This window comes from Canis lupus, chromosome 22 (genome assembly GCF_011100685.1).
Source record: "Canis lupus familiaris isolate Mischka breed German Shepherd chromosome 22, alternate assembly UU_Cfam_GSD_1.0, whole genome shotgun sequence".
NCBI classification, from domain to species: Eukaryota; Metazoa; Chordata; class Mammalia; order Carnivora; family Canidae; genus Canis; species Canis lupus.
In genome coordinates, this window is record NC_049243.1 from 61,299,651 (window position 1) to 61,325,068 (window position 25,418).

General features: G+C 52.6%; 1 protein-coding gene and 1 long non-coding RNA gene across 2 annotated transcripts in view; one reads left to right on the forward strand and one right to left on the reverse strand.

The window, feature by feature from the left end:
• RASA3 (RAS p21 protein activator 3) overlaps positions 1 to 25,418 on the reverse strand; it is a 108,822-nt gene that overhangs the window by 47,614 nt on the left and 35,790 nt on the right. Inside the window, exons 2-4 of the mRNA XM_038570139.1 lie at positions 13,713 to 13,830; position 11,895; positions 3,507 to 3,609 (exon numbers count right to left, since the gene is read on the reverse strand). Of these exons, the coding sequence (XP_038426067.1) occupies positions 3,507 to 3,609; position 11,895; positions 13,713 to 13,830 (222 nt within the window). The remainder of the gene's footprint in view (positions 1 to 3,506; positions 3,610 to 11,894; positions 11,896 to 13,712; positions 13,831 to 25,418) is intronic.
• Positions 7,168 to 23,910, forward strand: LOC119865246. Its single transcript, XR_005376640.1, has 2 exons — positions 7,168 to 7,489; positions 21,863 to 23,910. It is a non-coding gene; the product is annotated as an uncharacterized LOC119865246 (long non-coding RNA).

Genomic DNA, 25,418 nt, shown 5'->3' on the forward strand with positions numbered 1-25,418 from the left:
GGTAAAGGAGGGTGGATGGTAGTGTGATGGTGGAGGCGGTGGATGGTGGAGGAAGTGATGGTAGTCTGATGGTGGAGGAAGGTGGATGGTGGAGGAGGGTGGATGGTGGTCTGATAGTGGAGGAGGGTGGATGGCAGCTGATGCATGATGGGTGGAAGGTGGTATACGGTGATGATGGGTTTCTGCTCATGGCAGATGTGGAAGATGCTATCTCGTCCTGGCACGAGTAAGTCATCTGTTACCACTGTCATCCCCACATCCCACCTGCACACCCTCCACTAGGACCACATCCACAATTTCCAGCCCTGTGTGTGTCCCAGCACCACCACCACCCGCCCCGGCTGATGCAAACCCATAGCCAGGAGTCATCCTGAACTTCTCCCTCCCCATCAGCCTGCACATGCAACCAACGACTGCCTCCAAGTGAAGTCTGCAAAGCACAATGTAAAGCGACATGAAAACCTGGGGACCTGGCTGCAGGTGTGCACACCATCTGGCTTGTTTCTACCAGCTCCCCCTCTGAAGGTAGAGCGCAGCAAAGAATTGTGAAGGCTAAAGGGCTCAGATTCATAGAGCACCTGGAACAAGCCCCTGCACCTACTAAATACTCTGTAAACATGTGAAATAAGTAAATAGATATGCACCAGATACTTCCAATTTACATCGCTTTTCCTTTCCTACAACATGAATCACTGCTGGATAGTTCTGGAGTAAGTGGGCAGCACCTACCATTCTTTCAGAGTAAGGGTAGGGAAGAAAGGAGAAAAGTCAGAATGAAAGCCAATCAGATGGCTCATTAAATGGGATGGTGTGTTTACACTCCCAGGACCAAACACTGATTTCTATCTTCAGCCATGAAATGTTTTTAGTGAGCAACATAGATCATTCAGGCCCTACTACAGGAATTCCATTCAGGGATTTCTGGTACAACTTTGGTACACGTCATCATTTTTCAGCTAAGCCGCCCTAGCCAGAATAAAGCAAGGATCGACACATTCTCTGCCCCACACGTGGTCCAAGACCCAGAAGAGGAAAACCAGGTGAGAGAGAGTCCATGATGGAGCGTGGGGTGGGAAGGGGAGGGCAGGCAGGGCAGGGCTCTAAGGCACATCCCCTCTGGCCCCCAGGGACAGGGCAGGAGCAGATCAGCAGGTCATGACTGTTGCCACTACCAGTGGGTCTGCTGCTTCCATGGGAAGGTGACTACTGCCCTCTCTTGAACATTGGCCACAGGAACGTTCATTCACACAGCAGGCAATGGGGGCCCAGAGCACCAGGGAGAGCAGGCACCCTGAGTGCTGGACGGACTAGGGATGCTCTGCATGAAGTTCAGGAAGCTACCTGTCACATACTGGTAGGATGAAAGGTGATCCAGACTGGGAGCGGGTGTGGGGTGATGGATGGGAGACCCATTAAAGGGTCTTTGGAGGAACCAAAGCAGGTGTGGACACACCTCCTCCTCTCCTGCCTCTGACCCTCCAAATATGACAGGAGATACTTAGCCCATTGGCTTAGTACCTGCTGGCTGTGTATCTTCAGGCAAGAGTGTGACGCCCTCTGAGCCTGTGTCTACTTCATGTAGCAAGTGGAGGTAGTAGCTATATCCAGGGGCGAAGACACAGGTCAAACGCATGCTTTCACGGGAACACTGGCACAGTGCCCGGTACATACATGTCTCCATCTAACTCTAGGAATCACCTGAGGACTCCACTATGGAGTTTTAGGCTGAGCCCCTGACGATGTGGGTTCGTCGGCATGGATGAAGGCTGGGTGCCTGGGACATGGGAGAGAGGCTGAGCATGAGCTCAATCCCGCAGCACAAGTCTGATGTTGGAGAGCGAGGGCATGTTTAGAAGCCTTCTGATGTTGGGAGGGTGTCATAGGAGCCCCTTGCGGAGGGCAGTCTGCACAGGTGCCCAGTGGGGCGCACACTTGTGTGTGTACATGCAGATACGTTGAGAAATACAGATAACCATTTGGGTCAGATTATGGAAGGTCTTCAAGGCATGCTATGGAGTAGAGTTCTTTCTCCAGGCCAAATCCAGCCGTGAGGCTAAGAAATCGGCAATTTCTTTCTTCCTTCTCTCTCTCTCTCTCTCTCTCTCTCCTTCTGGATAAATTGAGCTCTAAAATGGGAGCACATGACACCAGAACAGGGTTTCTTCAGGAGGGAGACTATCTATAACACACTGTGAATTTCTAAGGTGGAATAAATATAATGAACAGAGGTATTTTCAAAAACCATCCATTTTCTCAACAAACGTTTAGTGACTGCCTCCCAAGCCAAAGGGAGAGACCCGACAGTCACTGCTGAGCCCTGCCTCCGCGTGGAGCTTTTTCATAGGTGAGCTATACACTGTGAGGAGGTGCTGGGGCCCGTACACCGAAGAGGCAGCTCGGGCCTTCCCAGCACAGGGTCAGGGCTGCCGCTGGGAGGGGAGAGAGTGGGCTCCAGGGTCCCACTCTCTTCCTCACTCTCCAGGGTGAGGAAGAGGCAGGGATGGGCCTTACATGGTGATGCAGAGCCTTGGGCAACGAGCAGGAACTCAGCACAACCAGACCCAGAAGTAACCGCCAGATGGCATGATGCTCAGAGGCCGAGGGACAGCTACAGGGGAGGCCACCACTGCCCAGAGTGCTGCTGGCCTGGGTAGGTGACCTTCTCAGGGGCCGGGACACCCAGGAATGAGGCATGGACACTCCATGGTTCAAGTGCTCTATCCTGGAGCTAAGTCCCTCAGCATCCCCCAGGAGCGGCCATGGCCACAACAGGGCCATCATAAGGTGCTTGGAACCCAGCAAATACATGTGCACCCACAGTTAGCCTCTTAATTTCTAGTTTTGGTGCCACAGAGACTATGAATAGGGTCTTCCTGGGACAAGGACCCTTTTGACTCGAGGAGGCTGCGCTGTTCCACAGCTCTCTTCTTTCTCCAGGAGTGCTCTGCTGAAATGCCAGTGCCTGAGAGCACCCCAATTCCTCTGAGAGCCCCAGGGCCCAAGAGCACCCCAATACCTCAGAGAGCCCCAGGGCCCCTGAGAGCACCCCAATACCAGAGAGGGATGTCAAGAGTCAGGGACAAGTGTAGTCTGGGGATTTGCGGGGCACGTCCTCTGCACACTGTCCCTTCAGAGGGGCGGGGCCCTTGGAGGTCATCTGGGGACAGGCTCCGTGGTCACTGTATGCTCACTCTGAAGGACAGTCTGAAGCCCTTGCTCTGGTCTCTCCCATGTGAGCTCCCATTGTGGAGCTCCTCTATACCTGACGGGGCTGGAGGGGACCTAGGCAGCTTACCCCTGCCACAGGAGGCTCAGGGACCCACCCAGGGCAGGGGGGGACGCCACCACCAGGACAGCAGGTACCCACTGCCACCTGTGCTGCTCAGCACAGCCGGGAAAGCCAGGCCAGGAGTGTGACGGACGCTGCTGGCTCAGAGCAGAGAGCCCAGAATGAGGCCCCACCCAGAAGAGACCGAGAGGATGAGAACACCCGCGTCAGCACCTACCTATGATGGAGTCCCTCCGGAACACGTCTCTATCGAAAATGTAAAACGACAGGTGCCGAAAACTCCGAGGGATTTCGCAGTAGAAGTCTTCTCCATAGAAGGGCTGAGAAAGAAGCGGAACAGGCTCTGTTAGGTTCCGGATGCAGTGGCCCGGCCCCCCCCCAGGGTGGGCCGTCTGCACACAGGCCACCAGCCTTGGGCACACACGTTACAGCACTTTTGCATGTATCATAAACACGCCACTTTGCGTTTCATCTGTGAGGTGGGAAATGGCGGTTTGCTCGCTGGGGTTGAATGTGTGGGGTCATAAGGCCGCTGCACCGAGTGGGCACTGGCAGTGCTGGCGGAGCTCTGCACAGTGAGGACAGTGTCTGCAGTGCCCCGGGACTGCTGGGACCCTGGGAAGGCGTGCTCAGTGTCCCAGCTCCAGGCCATCCTACTTGTTCCCTGGAAGTTGGGGTGACGTCTGCGCCTCTCACGGGGAGAGGACGGGCCCCCCAGGCGGACCCTCCATGGATTCACAGAGACCCAACAAGAGCTGCAAACCCCGGCTAAGCGGCCAAACCCAGGGCTCTGTCACTAAACAGACCCCCAGCTGCTCGTGGGGAGCCAGGCTGAGTCCGCGCACGTGGCCTGCACACAGCAGACAGACGCACGCTGGAGACGCCCTGGCTGCTTCTGCGATGGTCAGATTACGGCACACCACGGCCTCGGACTCGGCCAGGATTCCACTTCCACGCATGTTTACAGCCAAGGTCCAGAGCAGCAAACGTGACCCATCAGGGAAGCTGGAACGATATGAGCTCCTGCTCAGGCTGGAATGAAGGTGGAGAAGGTGGCCAGTGTGGTGCCCCATGGCGGAAGTTCACAGTGAGGGACACACATGTCCCCGGAACTGCCGGGACAGCATTTTAGAAAACATGCGGGCAAATCCCAGTCGAGGGGCAGGAAGCTGGAGGTTCCACGCCAGAGAACCCTCTCCAGGGTGAGAAACCTTTAATTCCATACCCATAGATGTCTAACACAAGCCGTGAGGTCATCATGGTCTCCAGAGCAATCACGTGTGACACGTGGGCAGCACATGGATTCTCCTCAGCGACACAGAACCCCACCCCGTACCCTCAGGCATGCCACTCGGGGCAAGGCTTCACCTCCGAGGGCACAGGAAAACCAGGGTAGTGTCTGCACCCAAGGAGAGCACTAGACTGCAGGGAGCCACACTCCACGTGACCTGCAGCAGCACGACACCCAGGTGTGGGTGGCAGGTACATGCTCGTGCAGGCTGGCGGGGTCCCAGCCAGAGCACGGGCCTGCCCTTGAGGGCTCCATCTGCAGGTACCAGCTCCCCGCTGACTCCCGCTCGTCCCACTGACTCCTGCTTGTCCCAAACTCAGCAAAACCACCCCAGCAAGACATAGCTTTCCGCCAAATGTGTACATTCTTAGAGCTTCCCTGTGCTTCCAAAGTCCCCTACAAGTTCAGTTGTCTGCTTTAAAAAGAGGAACATCCGTGGATAAGAATGTTTCCTATAACTTTTAATTTTTTTTTATTTATTTATTTATGATAGTCACAGAGAGAGAGAGAGAGGCAGAGACACAGGCAGAGGGAGAAGCAGGCCTCATGCAGGGATCCCAACGTGGGACTCCATCCTGGGTCTCCAGGATCACACCCTGGACCGAAGGTGGTGCTAAACTGCCTTGAGCCACCCAGGCTGCCCAAGGCCATTTTTTTTAATTTTTATTTATTTATGTATGATAGTCACAGAGAGAGAGAGAGAGGCAGAGACACAGGCAGAGGGAGAAGCAGGCTCCATGCACCGGGAGCCCGACGTGGGATTCGATCCCGGGTCTCCAGGATCGCGCCCTGGGCCAAAGGCGGGCGCCAAACCGCTGCGCCACCCAGGGATCCCTGTTTCCTATAACTTTTAACTAGAAACACTAACAAGTGCAGGGAGAATGTGGAGAAGCCAGACAATGCAGGGATGTGCACTAGCTCGGCTGCTTTGGAGACAGTGGCAGTTCCTCAAAATGGTGAACAGAGTAACTGTGTGGCCCAGCAGGCCCAGAGCAGCGGGATGACACGTCCACACAGGGGAGGGTCATCCGCCTCAGAGAGCAGGCATGCTCGGGGACCTGTGGCCCACGGGTGAACCCTGACGTCGCGACACTCCGTGAAAGAAGCCACAAAGGCCACACACTCCTGTGATTCCATTTCCACGAAGTGCCCTAAACAGGCAAAGCTATGGCTGCTGGAGAGCAGTGCGCCAGTAAGAAACAGGAGTGAAGGGGATGAGTTTCTCTTCAGGGACACGAAAATGTGCCAAGTACACTGAAAACCACAGAATGAGACATCTTACATATGTTAATTACATGGTATGTGAATTGTATCTCAATAAAGTTATATTTTAAAAATACATAAAAATCTTAAAAATACATAAAGATGTCAGGAAGTGAAAACCAAGTTAACACCATAGGGAATATCCTCCTGGATTTTTTTCTCTGAAACCATATGACTATAGAACAGAAATAGATGTGGATGGAGACATATTTTTGAAATAAAAAGTTGGATTACATTATACATCCCAATCTTTTAATATCACGCCATGGACCACTTCCCAAATAAGTGCATAAAATGTTTGTTGCCAAACAGCACCTGAGGTCTGAGTGGGCCTCCCTGGGGGTCAGAAGTTCCCAACCCCGATGGGCGCCAGTGCTGTCCAGATGCACCCCGGCCATCCACCTGTCCCTGAGGGGCCCCCAGGGCACGCCTGCTTGGCAGAAGGAATCACACTGTGCGACTCTCCAGAAAGCGAGCGCACATTCAGTCCACTCCCCGACCAACACCGCGTCTTACCAACATTTAAAGACTCGGCTAATCTGATGGCAAACAAGCCTCCTGCTTTCACTGGCAAAGTCGAAGTCACTGGTGCAGTGCTGAGTAGGGCACTTCAGTTGCGACGCCTGGGGCCCGTGTTCTATTACTGCCCACCTTCTCATGTCCACTGAGAACTTTCTAATGTGTGTCCCAGACTGGAAGACACATGACTGATACACAGCATGTAAGAAATATCTTTTTATCTGGAAACAGCACGATTTGTTAATAATATGTCACCAACCAGCAAGGACAGGCACGTGGTCCAGCAAAGTAGCAGAGTTCCTGCACGTGGGAGCAGACGCTGCCTGGGCAGCGGTGGCATCTTCCGGGCAGGAGGGTGGACATCACACGGACCCACAATGGTGCCCCTCCCCTGTGTGTCCTCCACCCCAGATCATCCAGACAACCCCGTCCCCTTCCTGGTCAACAGTTAAGTTCACACTGGTCTCTTCACAGGCAGCAGGCTTGGAAGCATGTTCCCAAAGACAAGGGAAGCTAAAGGGTTCTCTCATGCCCACCCTTCCCCATGTGCCCAGCAAGACAGTATCTTCTTTCTGGTGAACTCAGAGAGGCTCCAGCCCCCAACGTCCCCCTCCTGCACATGAGCAGCTTAACCTGGGGTATCTGTCTGCACAGACCCCACTTTTCTGTCCGCACAGACCCCGCTTTGTCCCCAGCCGAGGTCAGCAGCAGTCAGATGCATGACTCATGCCCCACATACTTGGCCCCACTTGCAGCCTGAGGGCTCCAGAACCCTCTTTCCAAATAAAGAAAAAAGCAGCCCAGAGGACTTGGCTCGCCTTAAATACTGCTATCTGACAGAAGGAAATTAACGTGTGCCGCAGCATCCACCCCCAAGGCTGGCCAGAGTGACAAGCTCTTTCCTTCTGTAATTACTGCGAGAAGCTCAAATGGGGTTTCACCAAATCCAGGGAAGTCTCACAAGGAGAAAAGAAAACACCTCCCACCAGACACGGAGCTGATCTGTAAGCAACTCCAACAAGGGAAATGGCCTGCCTTCCTCCCACTCCCCCCAGAGCCCAGATGTGCAGCCTCGAGGGTCAGACAGGGCCGCCTCTGGGACCCGTGGAGAAACCGCAGCCTTCTCCGTGAGTCACTTCCCAGCATTTGCGCGGGGCCCGCGGTGCACCGCCCACACCCAGGCTGCTAGCCCTGCGGCCATGGGGCCTGCTCACAAGAAAACAGCTGTGCGCCTGGTTTTCTCTGGTTTCATGCTGTGTCGCAAACGCCCAAGTGCATTTCCCAACATCTGGGTGGAGGGGCGGAGGGGCGGACAGGCAGGGGGGCGGACGGGCGCAGAGGGGGGCGGACAGGCAGAGGGGCAGGGGGGCAAGGGGGCGGGCGGAGGGGCGGAGGGGGGTGGACGGGCAGGCTGCCTGAGCTGCTCCAGATTGGGGGTAGCTGGAGAGGCTGCGTGCCCAAGAACAAGCAGCCCCACTAGGACTATTCCTGCCTCAAGGTGGAAGCTGTAGATGTGCCACAGAGAAGGCCAGGCTGAGGGTAGAGCCTCCAGAAGCCATGGGTGCAGGCTCCCAGAGGGACTCAGGTCCAGCCCACAGCCCAACAGGACCTGGATGCCAGGCAGGCAGGACGGGTTTTCCAAAAAGGGCACCAGCCCATCTCCACACAGCTGAGAATGCAGCTAATAAAATGTGGCTAAATCACTAAATAAAAGCCGGATTAAAATTTCATTATATCAAATACTATTGAAACGTCCATAGGAGAAGAACAAGAAATACCAAGGAAGCTGTGTGTGGGCACAGCCCACAGGGACCACTGAGCCCGAAGCATCCGTGTGTCCGTGTGCAGCAGGTGGGCTCAGAAAGGAGCCCCAGAGACACAGGCCTCTGTTGCCAGTTACCTCCACAGGCTCTCAGCGCATGAAGAAAACCTGGTTTCTCACTTCCCTCAAACCTCCTTTAAATCCCTGTGTGACCTGGCTCCCCAGCACCCGAGAGCCTTCGCCACAGAGCCTTGCCCTTCCAATGAGATGTGGCACCTGCCTGGGAGGCAGGATACCCGGCCTCTGTGCTGAACGCCAGCCCCAACTCATGTCACAACCCGACCTGCTCACAGCAGCCCCAGGGAGGCTGATCCCACAAAGACAGAAAGCCACTCTGATCCCACGAAGGACAGTCTGAAGATATGCATCTTGCACTCTTGCAGCGGGGACAGGAGGGATGTAGCTAAGCCTCCTCCAGGAAGGGGAGAATCTGAGGTGGGATCACAGAGTTTGTCCCCATGTTGGGCAGAAGTTCCTGCCTGGGCACTGCCCACAAGTCACCTGGACCAGTCACTGCCTGCACTGGAGGGCGCAGGGCTGGGGTGCTGGCCATGAAGCACCGATGAGTCCACGATGGCCACTGCAGACCACAAGGACAGTGAGGACATTTGAGAGGGTGGCCTGACAGGCAGGGCCAGAGGAGCCCCAGCTCAGCATCCGGCAGGCACAGCACTAGGCAGGAACACACTCAGAGCTGCCCACACTCTTCCCAAAGCACCAGGATTGGGATTCTTCCTAGAGCACTAGGGGACCATGGAGAGACAGACCCCCACCTGGAGCACTCCAGAGCGCTGGGGGGATGGGTCCCCGCTTGGAGCATCCTGGGATGCTGGGGGGACAGGTCCCTGCCTGGAGCACCCTAAGATTGTGAGGCATGAATTCACCTATTCCAGCTGGCAAGGATTGTCTGGGCCTAAAGCCTGCATTTATGTCCAAAAGACTTCTTTTAAATTTAACTGGAGAAATTAGAGATAAAAGTAAATGTTAGGAGAAACTGTTATGTGTTCATAAATCAAACATAACAGCTTCATAAATCAGTGTTTGCTCATCAACAGCTTGGGTTTTATTAAAACCTTCCAAGAAACTGAAATCTATCCTCCCAAACCACAGACTCCTTGCTGTCCCTTTCAGGGTCTAGGCCCAGATGGCTCCTCCCCTAGGACTATGGGGCCCCGAGGACGGGGGCGTCCTTGTTGGGGCAGGTCCTGGCACGCTGTAGGGCTGGCTTCTGAGCAACCATCAGCTTCCAGGGTGAGCAGAAAGGCACGGTCACGTCACAGACCCACTCGCACCCTCAACTCCAGATTGGAAGTGCACACCCACCCTGCCTGGGAGCGACCTTTCCTCAGGGAACGTTTTCAGCAAGAACGACAGGATGTGGGCGCTATAATCATGCCCCTGTCCATAAACATGGTGATGAGCTAGCTCCTCCTCACTTTCCTGCAGAAAGTGGTTATTTTACTGTCTAACTTTTAATTTTATGTAAAAAAGCAAAACCAAAAACATACTAACAAAAGAACAAAAATACCCCCCATAATCCCACACCCCTCCCCCTGCCAAATAACCACACTGACATTTATGTCCACATATTCCAGGCCATTTTTGGAACAATCCCAATTTTTGAACAAAAGGAACCCTACTGTGAATGCAGTCTGTGACCTGCCGGTAACAGCAGAGAGAGCCCCATTCCGTGTGGACATGAGGAGGCACCAGAGCCCGGCCTCTGCGGGAAGACCAGAGGGGGCTGCAGGCCAGGTGGTCGGGCGATCCCCCCAGACGGCAACACACATGAGACCCCGTGAGAGGGGGTCCCAGGGCAGCGTCCCCACCCGTCAGAGTGGCTGCCGGAGAAGCTGACGGTCAGATCAGGAAGCCTGGGGCAGCTCCTCTCCAGGACAGGAGCTCTTCTTACATTTTGTGGGGATTTTGTGGGAAAAGGTAGGCAATGCCCTCCTCACAATAAGCACATATGTTGACAGAAAAATAATGAGACCACTCTGAAATACTCTCGAGAATGAGTGGGCTAACCCAGCACTCAGGAGGTCTTGTTGTTAACCTCTTTTGTGCGTGGCACGTGGGTAAGCCCCTTTTTCTGGACAGAATGGTGATTTCCTCCATGATGGAACCTTCCCCACCCCTGTTCCAGAAGCAGGAGGCAGACCCTCCTGGTGGGGTCCCAGAAGGCGTTCAGCAGATGCGCCTGCCACCCAGTATGGGCAGCTGCCCTGAGCCCCGATCCTTGCCAGCCCAGTGTCCTAGAGCCTCGGGTTTAAACAGGAGACCCCGAGCTGCCACTGAGGTGCTGACACGATCAAGCCATGAAAGTTACATGTGAACAAAGTTCACTCTCAACGTCAGGGAAGTATTCTTCCTAGTAAAACAAGCTTTGCCCAAAACCACTTTTCTGGACCACAGACAAGGCCAGGAGGAAAGAGCTCGTGCTCCCAAGTGTCCCACCCAACGAGTCTTCCATCAGCAGCAGGCCCCCAGCCCTGCTCTCCATACAGAGAGGAAGAACAGAACAAACTAGGGCCTTTCCCTACGGCATCTGCCGAGTGATCCCTACTGAGTGCCAGGGACACTCGTGCCACGTGGTCGCCACCCAGGGGCCCCAGGGACAACCCTCTGCTGGCAAGAAGTTGGGGAGATGCACGTCCCCTTCTCTGCCACGCATCCTGTTGGCGCCTCCCGCCACGTCTGAGGATGGCTCCAGGATGCCACTGAGCTGGAGGCTGACCCTGCCCAGGTGCCCGGCCAGGCCACCAAGCCCTCTAGCTCTGAGTTCAGAGACCAGCTGGAGGCTTTTTTCCACAGTGACTTCGCCAAATGGAGCATCCAGCCTGAGAGGAAATGTTGAGGCCAGTGGGAACATGTCAGGGGAGGCAACAACCACTGACCCACCCACACAGGTGGCCCTCAGCATCGCCAGCATGGCTCCCTCTGTGCCCACTGCCTTCGTGCTGGCAGTCATCCTCGGAGCCTGGCTTTCCTCCTCGGGCCTCTACGCTGGCAGAGGCCTCCATGTGGGGCTTCTGCTCCTGGGCTCTGCCCTCCAACCAGGGCCACTCGGGCCGGAATCTCACAATACCGCCTTCTTCCAGCTACCCTCGCCCAGGCTCCCACCCTCTTCCCCTCACCTCAGGAGTCCTTGTGAGACATGTGTGAACACCATTCTGTTCTGACCCCAAACCTCTCATCCCTCCCATTTCCTTCTGTATCTTCTCCTCAGAGGTCACAGAGCAAGGTTCTTCCAAGCCTGGACCGAAGGGCACATCTGGATTTGCTTCCACTGGCACTTCATCGCTCAGTGTACATTATCAACCACTAGTCTAGCACTGCCGCAACCCATGTTCACGGACGGAGATCTGTGGGCCACAGACGGGGATTCAGGCCTGCAAACCCACAAGACAGCTAGTTTTTGGTTTCAAATGTTTGGCAGCAAGCAGCGGCAGCAATGTTCCTTGCTAACTTCTTTTACAGATGCGTTTATTTCCCTTTTTGCCCTCACAACATTGAGCAGAACGTTGGGGGTACCAGCCCGCACGATCCACCAGTGTGAACACGGCTTTTGTTTCAATACCAAATGGCCTAATGCACCCACTTTTTTAAGTTCCTGCAGTGATTCCTTTGGAGTCTTTCTTTCCCGTCAGTTTTAACCTTCTTTTACGGCACCCTCTCCTTGTCTGTGTGTTAATAGGCACTCGATCAACACTCGTTGAGGGGCACCTGGTGGCTCAGTTCGTTGAGAGTCTGACTCTTGGTTTCAGCTCGGGTCATGACCTCAGGATCGTGGGATCGGACTAGGCTCCAGGCTTAGCGAGGGTCTGCTCCAGATTCTCTCTCTGCCCCGCCACCCCCACCCCCAACATATGTGCTCGTGCGTGCTCTCTAAAACAAATAAACAAACCTTAAAATGATAAATATTCGCTGAACTAATAAATAACAAAAATAGCCAAGTTAATTAAAACTGTAAGGAGAGCATGAACATTCCGCCGAGTCTGGACCACTACATCAGTTCACCTGATTCTGGCTATTTCTCAGATTTTCCGACAGGACAGGATTACCACATCATTATCTTCATTGATCTCTGAGCCTCCGTTTCCTGCTCCAGAAGCACATTTTCTAGGTCCGCCAAAGCCAGGAACCATGGTTTCTATTTCTAAACTTGTCTAAAATGTTTTGAGGACCGTGACCCCCGTTCACAACCTCACCTAGAATAGAGATTCCCAAACAGACTCTTCCCAGAGGTCTAGGCTCAGCAGATCTGAGGAGGGCCCGGCTTCCCTGAGGCCACGGTCACCTTCTGATTTTGTGACCTGTGGGCTCCAGCTTCAACTGTGTAAACACAAGAAGGGTTTATGTTCCATCGGGGCAACAAAAGTGACCCAGGAGGTCACAGGAGCATCATCCCTGGCACCACCTTCATCCTCAGCCACAAAGCCAGACTCCACTCCTGACATGTCTCAGGCTCCTCGTTTTCCTTCCACAGGCTGCTTCCGAGAATCTAGAGCACACGGAGCGTCAACTACGACTGTGTGGCCTCCGGGGTAAGCCTCTGGGTGCTGGCGGCCACCATGCACATGGGGAATGACAGCAGTCCCCACGTTTCAGGGGCATGAGACCTCTAACAATTCTGTAAAGACTGACTTTGGTCAGTGGTCTGAATGTGCTGTGCTGTCTTAAAAGGAGTAATATGCAAGGATATAATTCATCTGCTAAAAATGTTCTCAAATCCAGAGCAGCTGTGTGCATGGACACACACAACCCACAATCCTAAGCCTGAAGGTGGAGTCGGGGCTTTGTGGGGCCTTCCCCACTCTCTTAACTGCCCGGTGATACATGACTCACTCAGGACCCCACTAATAGCCTTGGCTGCTTCACCCGGCTGCAAACCACGGTCCCCTTGCCCTGCTAACCTCACATTTCTGGATCCATCCCCTGTGTAAAGTACTCGACCTGCAGGGTGCCCTCCCATCCCCGGGGTGTGGCCTGGGGGCCTCACCCCAGGGAGCCTGGTAGAAACGCACATTCTGGCCCACCCTCCACATCCTGGGCAGATGCCTGTGTCTCCACAAGCCCTTGGGTGACAAGTGCCCTTCATAGCTGATCCCACTGTCTGGCAAATTCCTCAATCTGAGGGCCCATTAGGTGCTGCTCCTTCTGCAGACCTCCTCTGGTCAGTGAACACGGTCCAGGCCCCTTTCCTCACTGAGTATTTACCTCCACGCCCATCTCAGATGTGTCCTTCCTAGAACATCTAAAGGAAGGTGTTAAAAAAGAAACAAAACAAAACAAAAACCTTCCAAACATTCAGCTTCTCAAAGTGCTTGACTTGCACTGTGCATGGCACGGGCCTTGCCGCTCATGTGACTAGAAGGTGCCCACGTGTGCCCCAGGAGCAGGCACCTGGGAAAAGGGTCATTCCACTGCCAAGGTGGACACACCCCACGGACGGTGGCAAACAGCACCCATGTTCACAGTGCTCTCCACATGAGGAAAACTTATCAAGAAAGCTACACAGACATTACCAGAGCGACTTCTCCACGATTTTGGTCCTGAAAACTTCCTCCCGGTCAAGGTTCACGGTGCAGTAGCAATCTCGCATCTTGTTCGGCCCCGGGTAAGTCGGAAGATTTTTGGCTTCACCTAAAAAGCAAATGTCGATACACCATCAAGTTAGCAGAACAGAATTATCTAGTTCCCTTGCTGATCACAGGCACATTTCCGAATAATGAACTTATTTCACAGCAATGCACCTGCTCTCCCTCTTGCACACTCCTAGCTCTTCATAATCCTGGTTCTCTGCCACCACAAGTTGAGATGCCACAGATGGTGCCACCCCTGGTATTGGAACACAAGCTAACATACAACCTCCAAAACCAACTGATAAAAGTAGGAATCCATCAGCCTACCAATTAGGATTATTTGTTTTGTTTTGTTCACAGTAGCCCCCTTAATTTCTTTAATCTGCTAAATTAATTTCTTTAATGTTTAAATTATAGGATGATGCTTATACCCTAAAATTTGTCGTCTTAACCACCTTTAAGTGTAGAGTTTAGTAGCATTGAGCATATTTACACTGCTGTGCGACCAGTCTCTGCAACTTTCTCATCCTGCAAAACTGAAGCTCCGCCTTCACGAGACATGTCGTCCCTGCCCCGCACCGTGTGTCTGTGACCTGGCTCTTCTAGGTAACTCGGATGCGGGCTCATCAGTATTTGTCCTCCCAGGGATGCCCTCAAGGCCCACGGGTGTTGTAGCAGGTGTCAGGATCTTCCTCCCTGTCAAGACTGAGGATGGATCTGCTGCTTATCCATTCATTCCCTGGGTCGATTTTCATTCTGAATCTGATTTGACAGTTGGGGCAATAATGAGGGAGAAGGACTGTTTTTTATTGAGAAAACTATAAACTCCACCTGTTTGGGGTTTTTTTCTAAGATTGTATTTATTTATTTGACGGAGAGAGAGAGAGAGAGAGAGCACAAGAAGCAGGGGGAGGGGGAGACCCTCCTCTGGGCAGGGAGCCCAATGCAGGACTCACTCCCCGGGCCGGGCCGGGATCGCGACCTGAGCCCCAGGCGCTCCTCCTGGTCTAAAGTACGGAAGATTGGCCAGCCAGAAGTAATCCCAAGGGGACGCTGCTGCAGGTCAAAGGGCTCCCTCCGCGGCCCCTCCCCACACGGAAGGACCTCGGCAGCGGCACGGGCAAGCCCACGGCCCTGCAACAACACAACTCTGCGTGCGGCCCTGGGTCTGTCTAGAGAACAGTATCAACACCGGGACCTCGCGGACGCCTGGAGACACCTCTGAGGAAGGAAAGCCTCGGACACCCTCCTGCCTGTCAGGGGCCTCCGGTCCCTGCGGCCGGTGGGGACCCCCGCGGGCAGCCCAGGGCTCAGGAGATGGGGCGGCTCCCAGGGCCCGGTCCCATGCCAACAACAGCCTGGGCACGGCCGGTAACGCCTGGAGCAGCACGAAGGACCAAACTGCCTCAGTCTTGTCAAAACGGAAGAAGCAACAGAAACCAACCCCGAACCAGAGCACGAGTCCGTCGGAGCTCAGCACCAGAACACGCGGCACACACACCCTCTGCTGCGGAACTCCCCGGAAGCAGACGCTACAGCGCACTTGCGGGAAGCCAGCTCATTTAAAAGGTGCCAGTTTGCGAGTGGGCACGCCAGGGCCTCAGGAGGCAGGGTTAGCTCCGTGTCGCTGAAGCTTTCTGGACTTGCATGTAATGTCAGTCACACACCCCAGGGCAGCGCATGGGTCCCTCCTGCCCGCAGCTGGGATGAGAGCCAACTGTCCAGGATGGCAAGGGCAGGAGGACACACTAGCTCTCCAAGGCTCCTCCAGCTCCAAGAAGCTTTTAATTAATCTATTTTTTTAAGATTTTTATTTATTTATTCATGAGAGACACAGAGAGAGAGAGAGGCAGAGACACAGGCAGAGGGAGAGGCAGGCTCCATGCAAGAGCCCGATGTGGGACTCGATCCCGGGACTCCAGGATCAGGCCCTAGGCCCAAGGCAGGCACCAAACCGCTGAGCCACCCAGGGATCCCCCAAGAAGCTTTTAATTTAAAAGAATCCAGAGTTTTTTTCCTTTGGGGAATCATCAAGGGCTCTTAGTGGTGAAGAGAGAGAAATAACGATGAATGTTTCTTGTAGAGCCACCTCAACATTACAGTGTTCCAGACACACTATGTCCACGCATGGAGCACGTAAAAACACGGCCAACCTGCTAAGATGCATGTGAATCTGAGTCAACCTCAAGTCAGGTGTTAAATGTCAAAAAGGAGACTTTCAGAAGGCTCCTGGCAGATGGGAAAGGTCACGTGCACGTGCAGGCTGGGTGACCGTTCCACGGGCACCAGAGGGGATGGCAAGGTTCGCCAACACATGCAGAGAGGCGGCAGGCGGTGAGGGCAAGAGGGCAGACACAGGGCTCCATCTGCCAAGCTGACCCAACAAGGCCATCACCGCACACCTGGCAGGCTCCAAACAAGCGCTTTCTGTCTTCCTTCCCGGTTCTGCTTTGGGAACTGACCACTTGTGCAGCATTCACAAATGTTTAACCTTAAAACCAGCCCGACGTTGTGTACTTTCAGCTGACATCTTTATGATGGGAATCAGGGCTGACCATGCTGCCCTTCAGAATTTTTTTTGCAGCAAATGAGATATTTAGCTGCAAGTTCCTGTGTTTCTTAAAAGGAGAAAGGAAACTTGTTTGAAAGTCTCATAGGAGATGATCGCTGGTGGAAAATAGAGAACTAGGGTTTTGTTCCTGTTTAGTCTCCAAAGAACCTCAGAACATGAGCAATAGTAGCTGACATTCCTCAAAGAGAGAAGGAAAAGATGAGACACCTGACACCGTGGACACGCAGTGTGAACACGGACTGGGCCGCATCCGCCCCACCCTGCTGGCCCCAGACACAAGCCCACTGGCGAGACGGCAGGGCCGCAGCGAGCTGGCACTGACAGGCCACGAGGACCAGGAGGGGGGCCCAGCGGGTGGCACCCCCAGCCACGTCCTCTGCCCCCTACAGTTGGGGGCCTCTCTGGACCAAAAAGGCTGAGAACGAGGGGTCATCCTGAGCCCCTGCCTGGGGCCCCACCGCAGGGCAGGGATGACATCCCAGCTCTCAGCTGTCCCACCCCAACCATCCATCTTCCTCCATGCTGACTACTTACCCCAAAGGCCAGAGGTCATTTCCCTGCCTTTCTGTCCCTGAGGAAAAGCATGTCCTTTCTCAGCACATGGAGACATTGACATAGGAGAGTAAAGCTGTTCCAGTATACAGTAGGTGCTGAATTGTTGAGTGAATGGATGAATGAATAAATGACCACCAGGTAAAAGAAGGGTAAACATTGGTTTCATTTTAAGAACTACATTAGGATCATTTTCATGAGTCTTTTTCCGACCAACTGTGTCTGGGGCATACACTCTGCACCCGCAACTGTGACAAGGGCAGAACGTCAGGACCCGGACTCCATCCCCAAGCACCTCATTTACCAACAGAATAAAGGCAGCCCTTAAAACGTGGGGAACTAAAGACCTGGAAAGAGCAAACTCGGTTCCCACCTCAGGAACCAGGCACAGGGCCGGAAGCCCGAGGCTGATCCTGAGGCCACAGTCCTGAGCCTCCACGGGCAGCACTTCCCGGGCCACAAACCCCCAGAGAGGGAGCCCCCACATGTGGACGCCCACACTTCGCTGCCGCCAGGGGGTGTTCAGCCTCCTGAGGGGGCCCCTGCCCCGTCAGGACACTCTGGGGTGCCCAGGAACGGGGCTGTGTGTGCCCTGAGAGACACTACAGGAGGTGCAGACCCCAGCACCACAAACTCTGCGGTGGCTCTCAGCCACCTCCCCTCTGAGAGCCGGATCTTGTTTGCTTCCCTCCAGTACCCTAGCACAGAGGCTGCCAACCTCATACAAGCACCCAGCACACAGCACCCAGCATGGAGGCTGCCGACCTCATACAAGCACCCAGCACACAGCACCCAGCACGGAGGTTGCCTGACCTCACACAAGCACCCAGCACACGGCACCAAGCACGGAGGTTGCTGACCTCACACAAGCACCCAGCACACAGCACAGAGGCCGTTGACCTTGCACAAGCACCCAGCACACAGCACCCAGCATGGAGGCTGCCGACCCCACACAAGCACTCAACACACAGCACACAGCATGGAGGCCACCGACCTCATGTAAGCACCTAGCATACAGCATGGAGGCCACTGACCTCTCACAAGCACCAAGCACACAGCACCCAGTACAGAGGCCACTGACCTCACACATAGCACCCAGCACCCAGCTCAGAGGTCACTGACCTTGCACACAGCACCCAGCATGGCGGCCGCTCACCCCATGCACAGCACCCAGTACAACCTCAGGAAGAGGGGCGTGGAGGAGAGAGGAGAGGAGCCTGTGGATGAGAGCCCTACTGACAGTTCGCCCGTGAGCCTTGGGTGTTCTCTCTGGACATGCTCAGATGTACCATGTCCACACAGCGCTAGTGGGTCCTCCCCAACTCGGGAGCTCCACTTGTGGAAGGCAACATCGTGGGAGAATTTACACAGTCACTCCGGCTCAGCACACTGACGTGGGTCCAGATCCTGGTAGCCAGCACAGCTTATCATAGCAACATAAGAGTCTATTCCCCCAAAAACATCACTTTCATGACTAAAATATTCTATTATCCTGAATATAGGTTTTTGAATATATTTTTTAATATGTTTTTAATATGTTAATATATTTTTTAATATTTTATCACTTGATATTAAATAGAAAACTCCATAAAAACAGACAAAACTGGATTTCTAAGTCAAGTTATAAGCAGCTTCTCTTAGTGCAGACAAGAGTCAGCCTGAAAACTCCATGCTGAGTTGCCTGGATGCCTGCCTTCTCTGCATCCGGGCGACCATGGCCAGGAAGAACTATTTAATACACATTTCAGATTTCTTCCAAGAGGTAATAGGGGTAGGTAAAACACAAGAGTAAAATCAAGCGGTTCATGGGGCGCCTGGGTGGCACAGTCAGTGAAGTGTCCAATTCTTGGTTTCGGGTCAGGTCATGATCTCAGGGTCATGGGATCAAGTCCCATGTTGGGCTCCGTGCTCAGCAAGGGGTCTGCTTGGGATTCTCTTTTCTTCTGATGCTTGTGACACATGCTTTCTCTCAAATAAAAAAATATATATCTTGGGCAGTCCCGGTGGCGCAGCGGTTTAGCGCCGCCTGCAGCCCGGAGTGTGATCCTGGAGACCCAGGATAAAGTCCCACATTGGGCTTCCTGCATGGAGCCTGCTTCTCCGTCTGTCTGTCTGTCTCTCTCTCTCTGTCATTCATGAATAAATAAATAAAATCTTTAAAATATATATATATATATATATATCTTAAAAAAATAAAGCCGTTCACGTGGAAATTAAAATTTCAAAATATAATGAAAAGGAAAATTAGATCTATCCAGCCTCAACATATGCGAGTCAGTGATCAATTGAGCTCCAAGGTCCCTGGTAGCCAAGGTACAAGTGGAAACATGGCCAAACGCACACTTCTCAGAATTTACTTGAGAAAAAAGCACACCAACCCTCCAGGAGGACACACTGTTCTAGAGCAACCCTCTGCCAGCCTCATGCAGGAGGCAGGAGATGAGGGGCTGGGCATGTGCCTGCGTTCATGTGCCTGTGTACAGGAGGTTCAAAAGCATGCTTCCTGTGGCTACTACTTGCCCTGTCCATCCTGAGAAACAGGGGATGAATTATAAACGCTGTGAAGTCTCAGCAGAGGAGGTGGTGTGAACAAGGAGACTCTGCCTTCTGTGCCCCACCTGGCTGAGGCTAGAACTCCATACACTTACTGTGGGCGGCTTGCTGCGACCAGCATTTGCACTCCCAGCATCTCATGGCCACGGCTCCTGGAGATGTCTAGATCTCTTCCCACATCCAGGGAAGGAGGCTGGTATGACCCCCGAGGATGATAGCAGAGCCAGCCACCAGTCCTCACTGGGATGCAGCAGAGATCCTCAGCCACACCTCCACCCTCCAGCTACAGCCTCCAGCCCCATGGCCCACTGGCTTGTCTCCTCCCTCCTCCCTGGGGAACTGGAGACAGGACTGGGCCTCCTTCCTTTCTTCTCCAGCAGCTGAAACAGCCTGCTAGTCTGGCAAATAGTAGGCATCCTATAAATGTTTGCTCAAATTAACAGACCAGTAAATACAAGAATAAAATGACCACCTGGGTAGGGATTAAGGAGTCCTGATTATGCACTTCAGCTGTCAAAGACCTGCCAAACACCCAACAGACAGTCGTGGATTCCTCCCACTTCCTGCCACTGAGAGGCGAGCCCACTGTCTCCCCTTGGGGTCTGAGCCGTCCAGTGGTGAGCAGGCAAGGACAGAGCCTGTGGATTCCACCTGGTCCAACCTGAGCCAACACATCAGAGCCCGATGGCCACTGCTGAAGAGACAGCACAAAGGTGCTCTGGGGGCTGCCCAACCACAGCATGACCTCCCTGCACCCCTGCAGGCACACGACATGTGAGGCATGCACCTGGGGCCTGCAGCCCAGCCCATCCACCAGGTCTCCCATGGAGACCTCACGGTAGAGAGGGTTCATGCAGCCACACCCAGGCCTTTTGCGGTCCCAAAGATGTGAGATACAAGCTGTTGTTTCCCAGCCTTAATGCTCTGAGGAAAACAATACCAAGGCACACACAGTGTCCTCAGGATCAGGAGCTTCTGCATTAGCAGAAAAAGAGACTTTCCTTTTCCTTCCCTTGCAGGAAGACTGGAGGGACCATTACTCAGATTATCTGCAGATTATCCTGAAGGCTGGACCAGCCAGAGCCACCAGTGGTCATGAGCGTCCCTCTCTGAGCAGTCACTCGGCGGGAAAGGACCGCAGAGGAGGCTCACCATGGTGAACTGTGCTGGCTGCTCCAACTGCTATTCGTATTGTTCTCAACAGACCAACAGACTCAAGCAAAGACAGCTGATGCCCTGAATGAGGGTCCCTAGCCCCCAGGGGGCCTGCTGGGATTCTCTGTGCCTGAACTGCACCAGACAAGGGCTGTGCTCCCACCAGTTCTACACCCATGGCCTTGCTGGCCATTAGCCTTTCCGTGACCTTGCAGTTACCCACCAGGAAAAAGTGCTGCTGCCCTGACTGTCGTGTCCATTTGTCAGGAAGCTGTAATATTCTGAGCCTGGGAGTGGGAGACACTTTCCCACCATCAGCCACCACTGTCATAAAAACACACAGATCTTTGGCATCGGCATCCAAAGGTGCTGTGACTCTGGCCGTGGCCCCAGTGAAGACAACATCGTGTGCTGAGTGCTACCCTGAAGTCTCAGTCTGGGCCCTCAGTCGAAAGTGATCCTGAGATACAGACTGCTCTAAATTTTCAGTTACTGGATGCCATTTAAAAATAAAGTGATTTCAAATTTCTTTTAAACCCTTTTGGGGGGTATCCCTGGGTGGCTCAGCAGTTTGGCGCCTGCCTTTGGCCCAGGGTGCGATCCTGGAGTCCCCGGATCGAGTCCCGTGTCGGGCTCCCGGTGGAGCCTGCTTCTCCCTCTGCCTGTCTCTCTCTCTCTCTCTCTCTCTCTCTCTCTGTGTCTATCATAAATAAATAAATAAATAAATAAATAAATAAATAAATAAATAAACAAACCTTTAAAAAAAAAAAAGCCCTTTTGGAAACTCTGCAAATCTATCCATGCTGGCCACTTCCCCTTGCTGAAATGGTTGTGGGTCTGGTGGGGGCGGACCCTCTCAGGGGCCACCTGCCTGGCCTTGTGCATTTGGGGCACTCCAGCCACACGTGTGGGTCTGCCCCCCGCCCCATCCCTTGGGCAGTCTGTCATCGAGGCACACCTGCCCTGGAGCTCTCCACTTCCCCCACAGCGTGAGCAGCATCTGGGGTGCCCTTGAATAATGAGAATTTCTGGCTGGAAGACCCACTTGCAGCAGGTAAATAATGAAACTATAGGGTTTGTGCTTCCCCCACACCTTCCAGCACGGCTCTGCTGCCCAAAGTCTTCTGCTCTTGTATGCTTTGTTTCCACTAGTTGTGTAAGAATTTCTAGGAGATTACAGTAAGGGGAGGAGGGTAAGGAATGTAACAGAAACATAGACAGCAAGAATATGCTGAGATTTTTTTTTTTTTTTTTAATGCAGGAAACTAAGGTGAGGTACTATGGAAATGTCTGGAAGACTGAAAGTCCCTGGACCCTGGTGAAGACAAGGATCCAAGCTGTTGCCAAGCTGGCTCCGGACCCTCCTAGAACATCACCCCTGTGTGTCTGCACAGAAAACAGGAGGCCACACAAAAGTAAGCACGCAGTCTGCAGGATGCCCCAGGGCCATACGAGACCTCAGCCTCTGAATGGTTTTCACCTGGCACTCCCATCTCCAGAGCAGTTATCATCTGACCCAAATAAGAAACAGGAAGAGAGCAAAACATCTTTGAGAACACATGAGAGATCAAATAGGGGATCGCCTAGAAGAACACCTGGGGGATTAGCTGAGCGATCACATGGAAAATCACCTGGGAGAACACTTAGGAGATCACCTGTGACAACACCTGGGAGATTACCTAGGAGAACACCTGGGAGATCACCTGTGATAACACCTGGGAGATCACCAAGGAGAACACCTGAGAGATCACCTGGGAGAACACCTGGGGGATCATGTGGGAGAACACTTGGGAGATCACCTGGGAGATCACCTGTGACAACATCCGAGAGATCACCTGGGAGACCACCTAGGAGAACACCTGAGAGATCACCTGTGACAACATCCAAGCGGTCACCTGAGAGATCACCTGGGAGATCACCCGTGACAATACCTGGGAGATCACCTAGGAGAACATCTGAGAGATCACCTGGAAGAACACCTGAGGGATCACGTGGGAGAACACGGGAGAACACCTGTGACAACACCTGGGCAATCACCTGGGAGAACACTTGGGAGATCACCTGGGAGAACACTTGTGTGAATACCTGGAGAATGACTGGCAGTGGACACCAGGGCCAAGGGCCATGCCCAAAGCCTGCCGTTTCCTCCTATCCGGGTGTCACACACTTGTTTATGTGTATATGTCTGTGTCTGTGTGTGTATGTGTGTGTTTTGATTTCTGCACTTTAACAGCTTTATTGTGATACCACGGAATTCACCTGTTTAAAGTGTACAATTCCATGTTTTTTGTACACTCATTGGGCTGTGCAACTATCCCCACAGTCAAGTGATGGAACGTTTTCAAGCCCTGAGATAAAAGTGGACCTATTTACTGGGACATCCTTTCTGCTTCCCCCAGGCCCTGGCAACCACTAACCGACCTTCCATCTCTATTGCTCTGGCTCTCCTGGACATTCATACGAACAGAATCACATAACATGTGATCTTTTAAGTCTGACTTCTTTCACGTAGCGTAATGTTCAAGGTTCGTCCACACTGCAGCCTGGGTCAGGGCCCGTTCCTTCTCATGGTGAGTAATATTCCACGTGCAGACTTGCCATGACCTGTGTGTCTGTTCTTCAAGCCGACAGACATGTGTCTGGGCTGCTGTGGTGTCGGCGTAGCAGTTTCCGTGTGGACATGAGCTTGCCCAGCAGTGGAGGTGCTGGGGAATGTGGTCACCCTGGGCTGCATTGCCTGATGAGCTTCCAAACTGTTTCCCATGGCGGCTGGGATACTTCACATTTCCACCAGCAGTGGATGACATTCTTTTCGGTTAAACATTGCTTGGAATCAGAGAAATGCTTTCCTATTTTTACGATGACAAAATGGGAGGGAGGACGGGTGATGGTGTCAACAAGTTTCTTAAGACAGTAAATACTTGGGGCCCAGTGGCAAGGCTGCCCCACATTGGTCTCCATGTCCCACATCTGCCAGGACGGTTGACGCCCCAACCCTTCCCCTAGCATGAGTGATGCTGGGTTCACGCCGCCTGTGTCCAAGCACCGGCTCTGAAGACACAAAGAGAGTGGGGCCTGACGGGCAGGCATGTGATGGCAGGGGCACTTCTGTCCCCAGACATGCACAAACCGGGTCCATCTGCATGCTTCCAGCCTGCAGAGCCAGCCCAAGAGAAAAACTAGGTCCTCTTCTGAAGAGAGCAGAGCTTCCAGAGGCTAGTCTACTCTGGCTCAGAGTCTCAGTGGCAGTGGACAGAGGTGGGAACATTCTGTACGTACAGGTTTCTGTTAAAATATTTTGTTTACTTATATGCTGTGTTGTTGTTATTGTTCAGAGATACCCATAACGCAGCTGTGGGAATCTGAGAGTAAATATTACGTCTTCCTGGCCCTGCCACAGACACAGTCTCCAGAAAGTCACATTCACCGATTTGTTTCTTAGTTTCTGAGCAAGCATCATCAATTCAAAGAGCATCACTGATGTTTCTCGGTTGATCAATTTAAAATCAGCTATTGACTCCATGCTATGAAAGATGATGTTTTCACAATCATTTTACAATGTCAAGAATTCAACATTTCACACTGTGCTGTACCGATCAATGCCTCACCTACCATTTCTGCAGTTTGACTGTAAATACGCTAACCCTGCCACATGCCATTATCATCAGGGTCACCAGACACTGTGGCCCTTCACCTGCCTCCTTCCCATGGGACCTGAGCACCTCCTGCACTGCTCTGGGCTGTGAGGAGGACACATCTCTGCCTGTCTGAGGGTCTTCATCCTTTGACAAAGTAAAAAAATCAGCATTCGGGTCAACTTGCCGTGTTTCAGGTACTGCTCCCCTCCTAACAGCTCTTTAAATACATTAAATGCTCAGGTATGGATGCTGTATTTTGTCAAATGCTTTCTCTGCATCTATTGAGAGGATCACATGGTTCTTGTTTTTTCTCTTGTTGATATGATCTATGATCTATCACACTGATTGCTTTATGAGTGTTGAACCAGCCTTGCATCCTGGGTTAAATCCCACTTGGTTATGGTGAATCATCTTCTTAATGTACTGTTGGATCCTATTGGCTAGTGTCTTGTTGAGAATTTCTGCATCTGTGTTCATCAGGGATATTGGTCTATAATTCTTTTTGGTGGGGTCTTTGTCTGGTTTTGGAATTAAGGTGATGCTGGCCTCATAGAAGGAATTTGGAAGTACTCCATCTCTTTCTATATTTCTGAACAGCTTTAGTAGAATAGGTATGGTTTCTTCTTTAAACGTTTGATAGAATTCCCCTGGGAAGCCATCTGGCCCTGGACTTTTGTGTCTTGGCAGGTTGTTGATGACTGCTTCAATCTCCTCCCTGGTTATCAGCCTGTTCAGGTTTTCTATTTCTTCCTGTTCCAGTTTTGGTAGTTTGTGGTTTTCCAGAAATGCGTCCATTTTTTCTAGATTGCCTAATTTACTGGCATATAGCTGCACATAATAAGTTTTTAAATCGTTTGTATTTCCTTGGTATTGGTGGTGATCTCTCCTTTCTCATTCATGATTTTATTAATTTGAGTTTTTTCTCTCTTCTATTTAATAAGGCTAGCCAATGGTTTCTGTATCTTATTAATTCTTTCAAAGAACCAACTCCTGGTTTTGTTAATCTGTTCCACAGTTCTTCTGGTCTCTATTTCATTGAGTTCTGCTTGAATCTTTATAAACTCTCTTCTTCTGCTGGGTGAAGGTTTTATTTGCTGTTCCTTCTCCAGCTCCTTTAGGTGCAAGGTCATGGATAGAGGGAACATTCCTCAGCATCTTAAAAGCCATCTACAAAAAGCC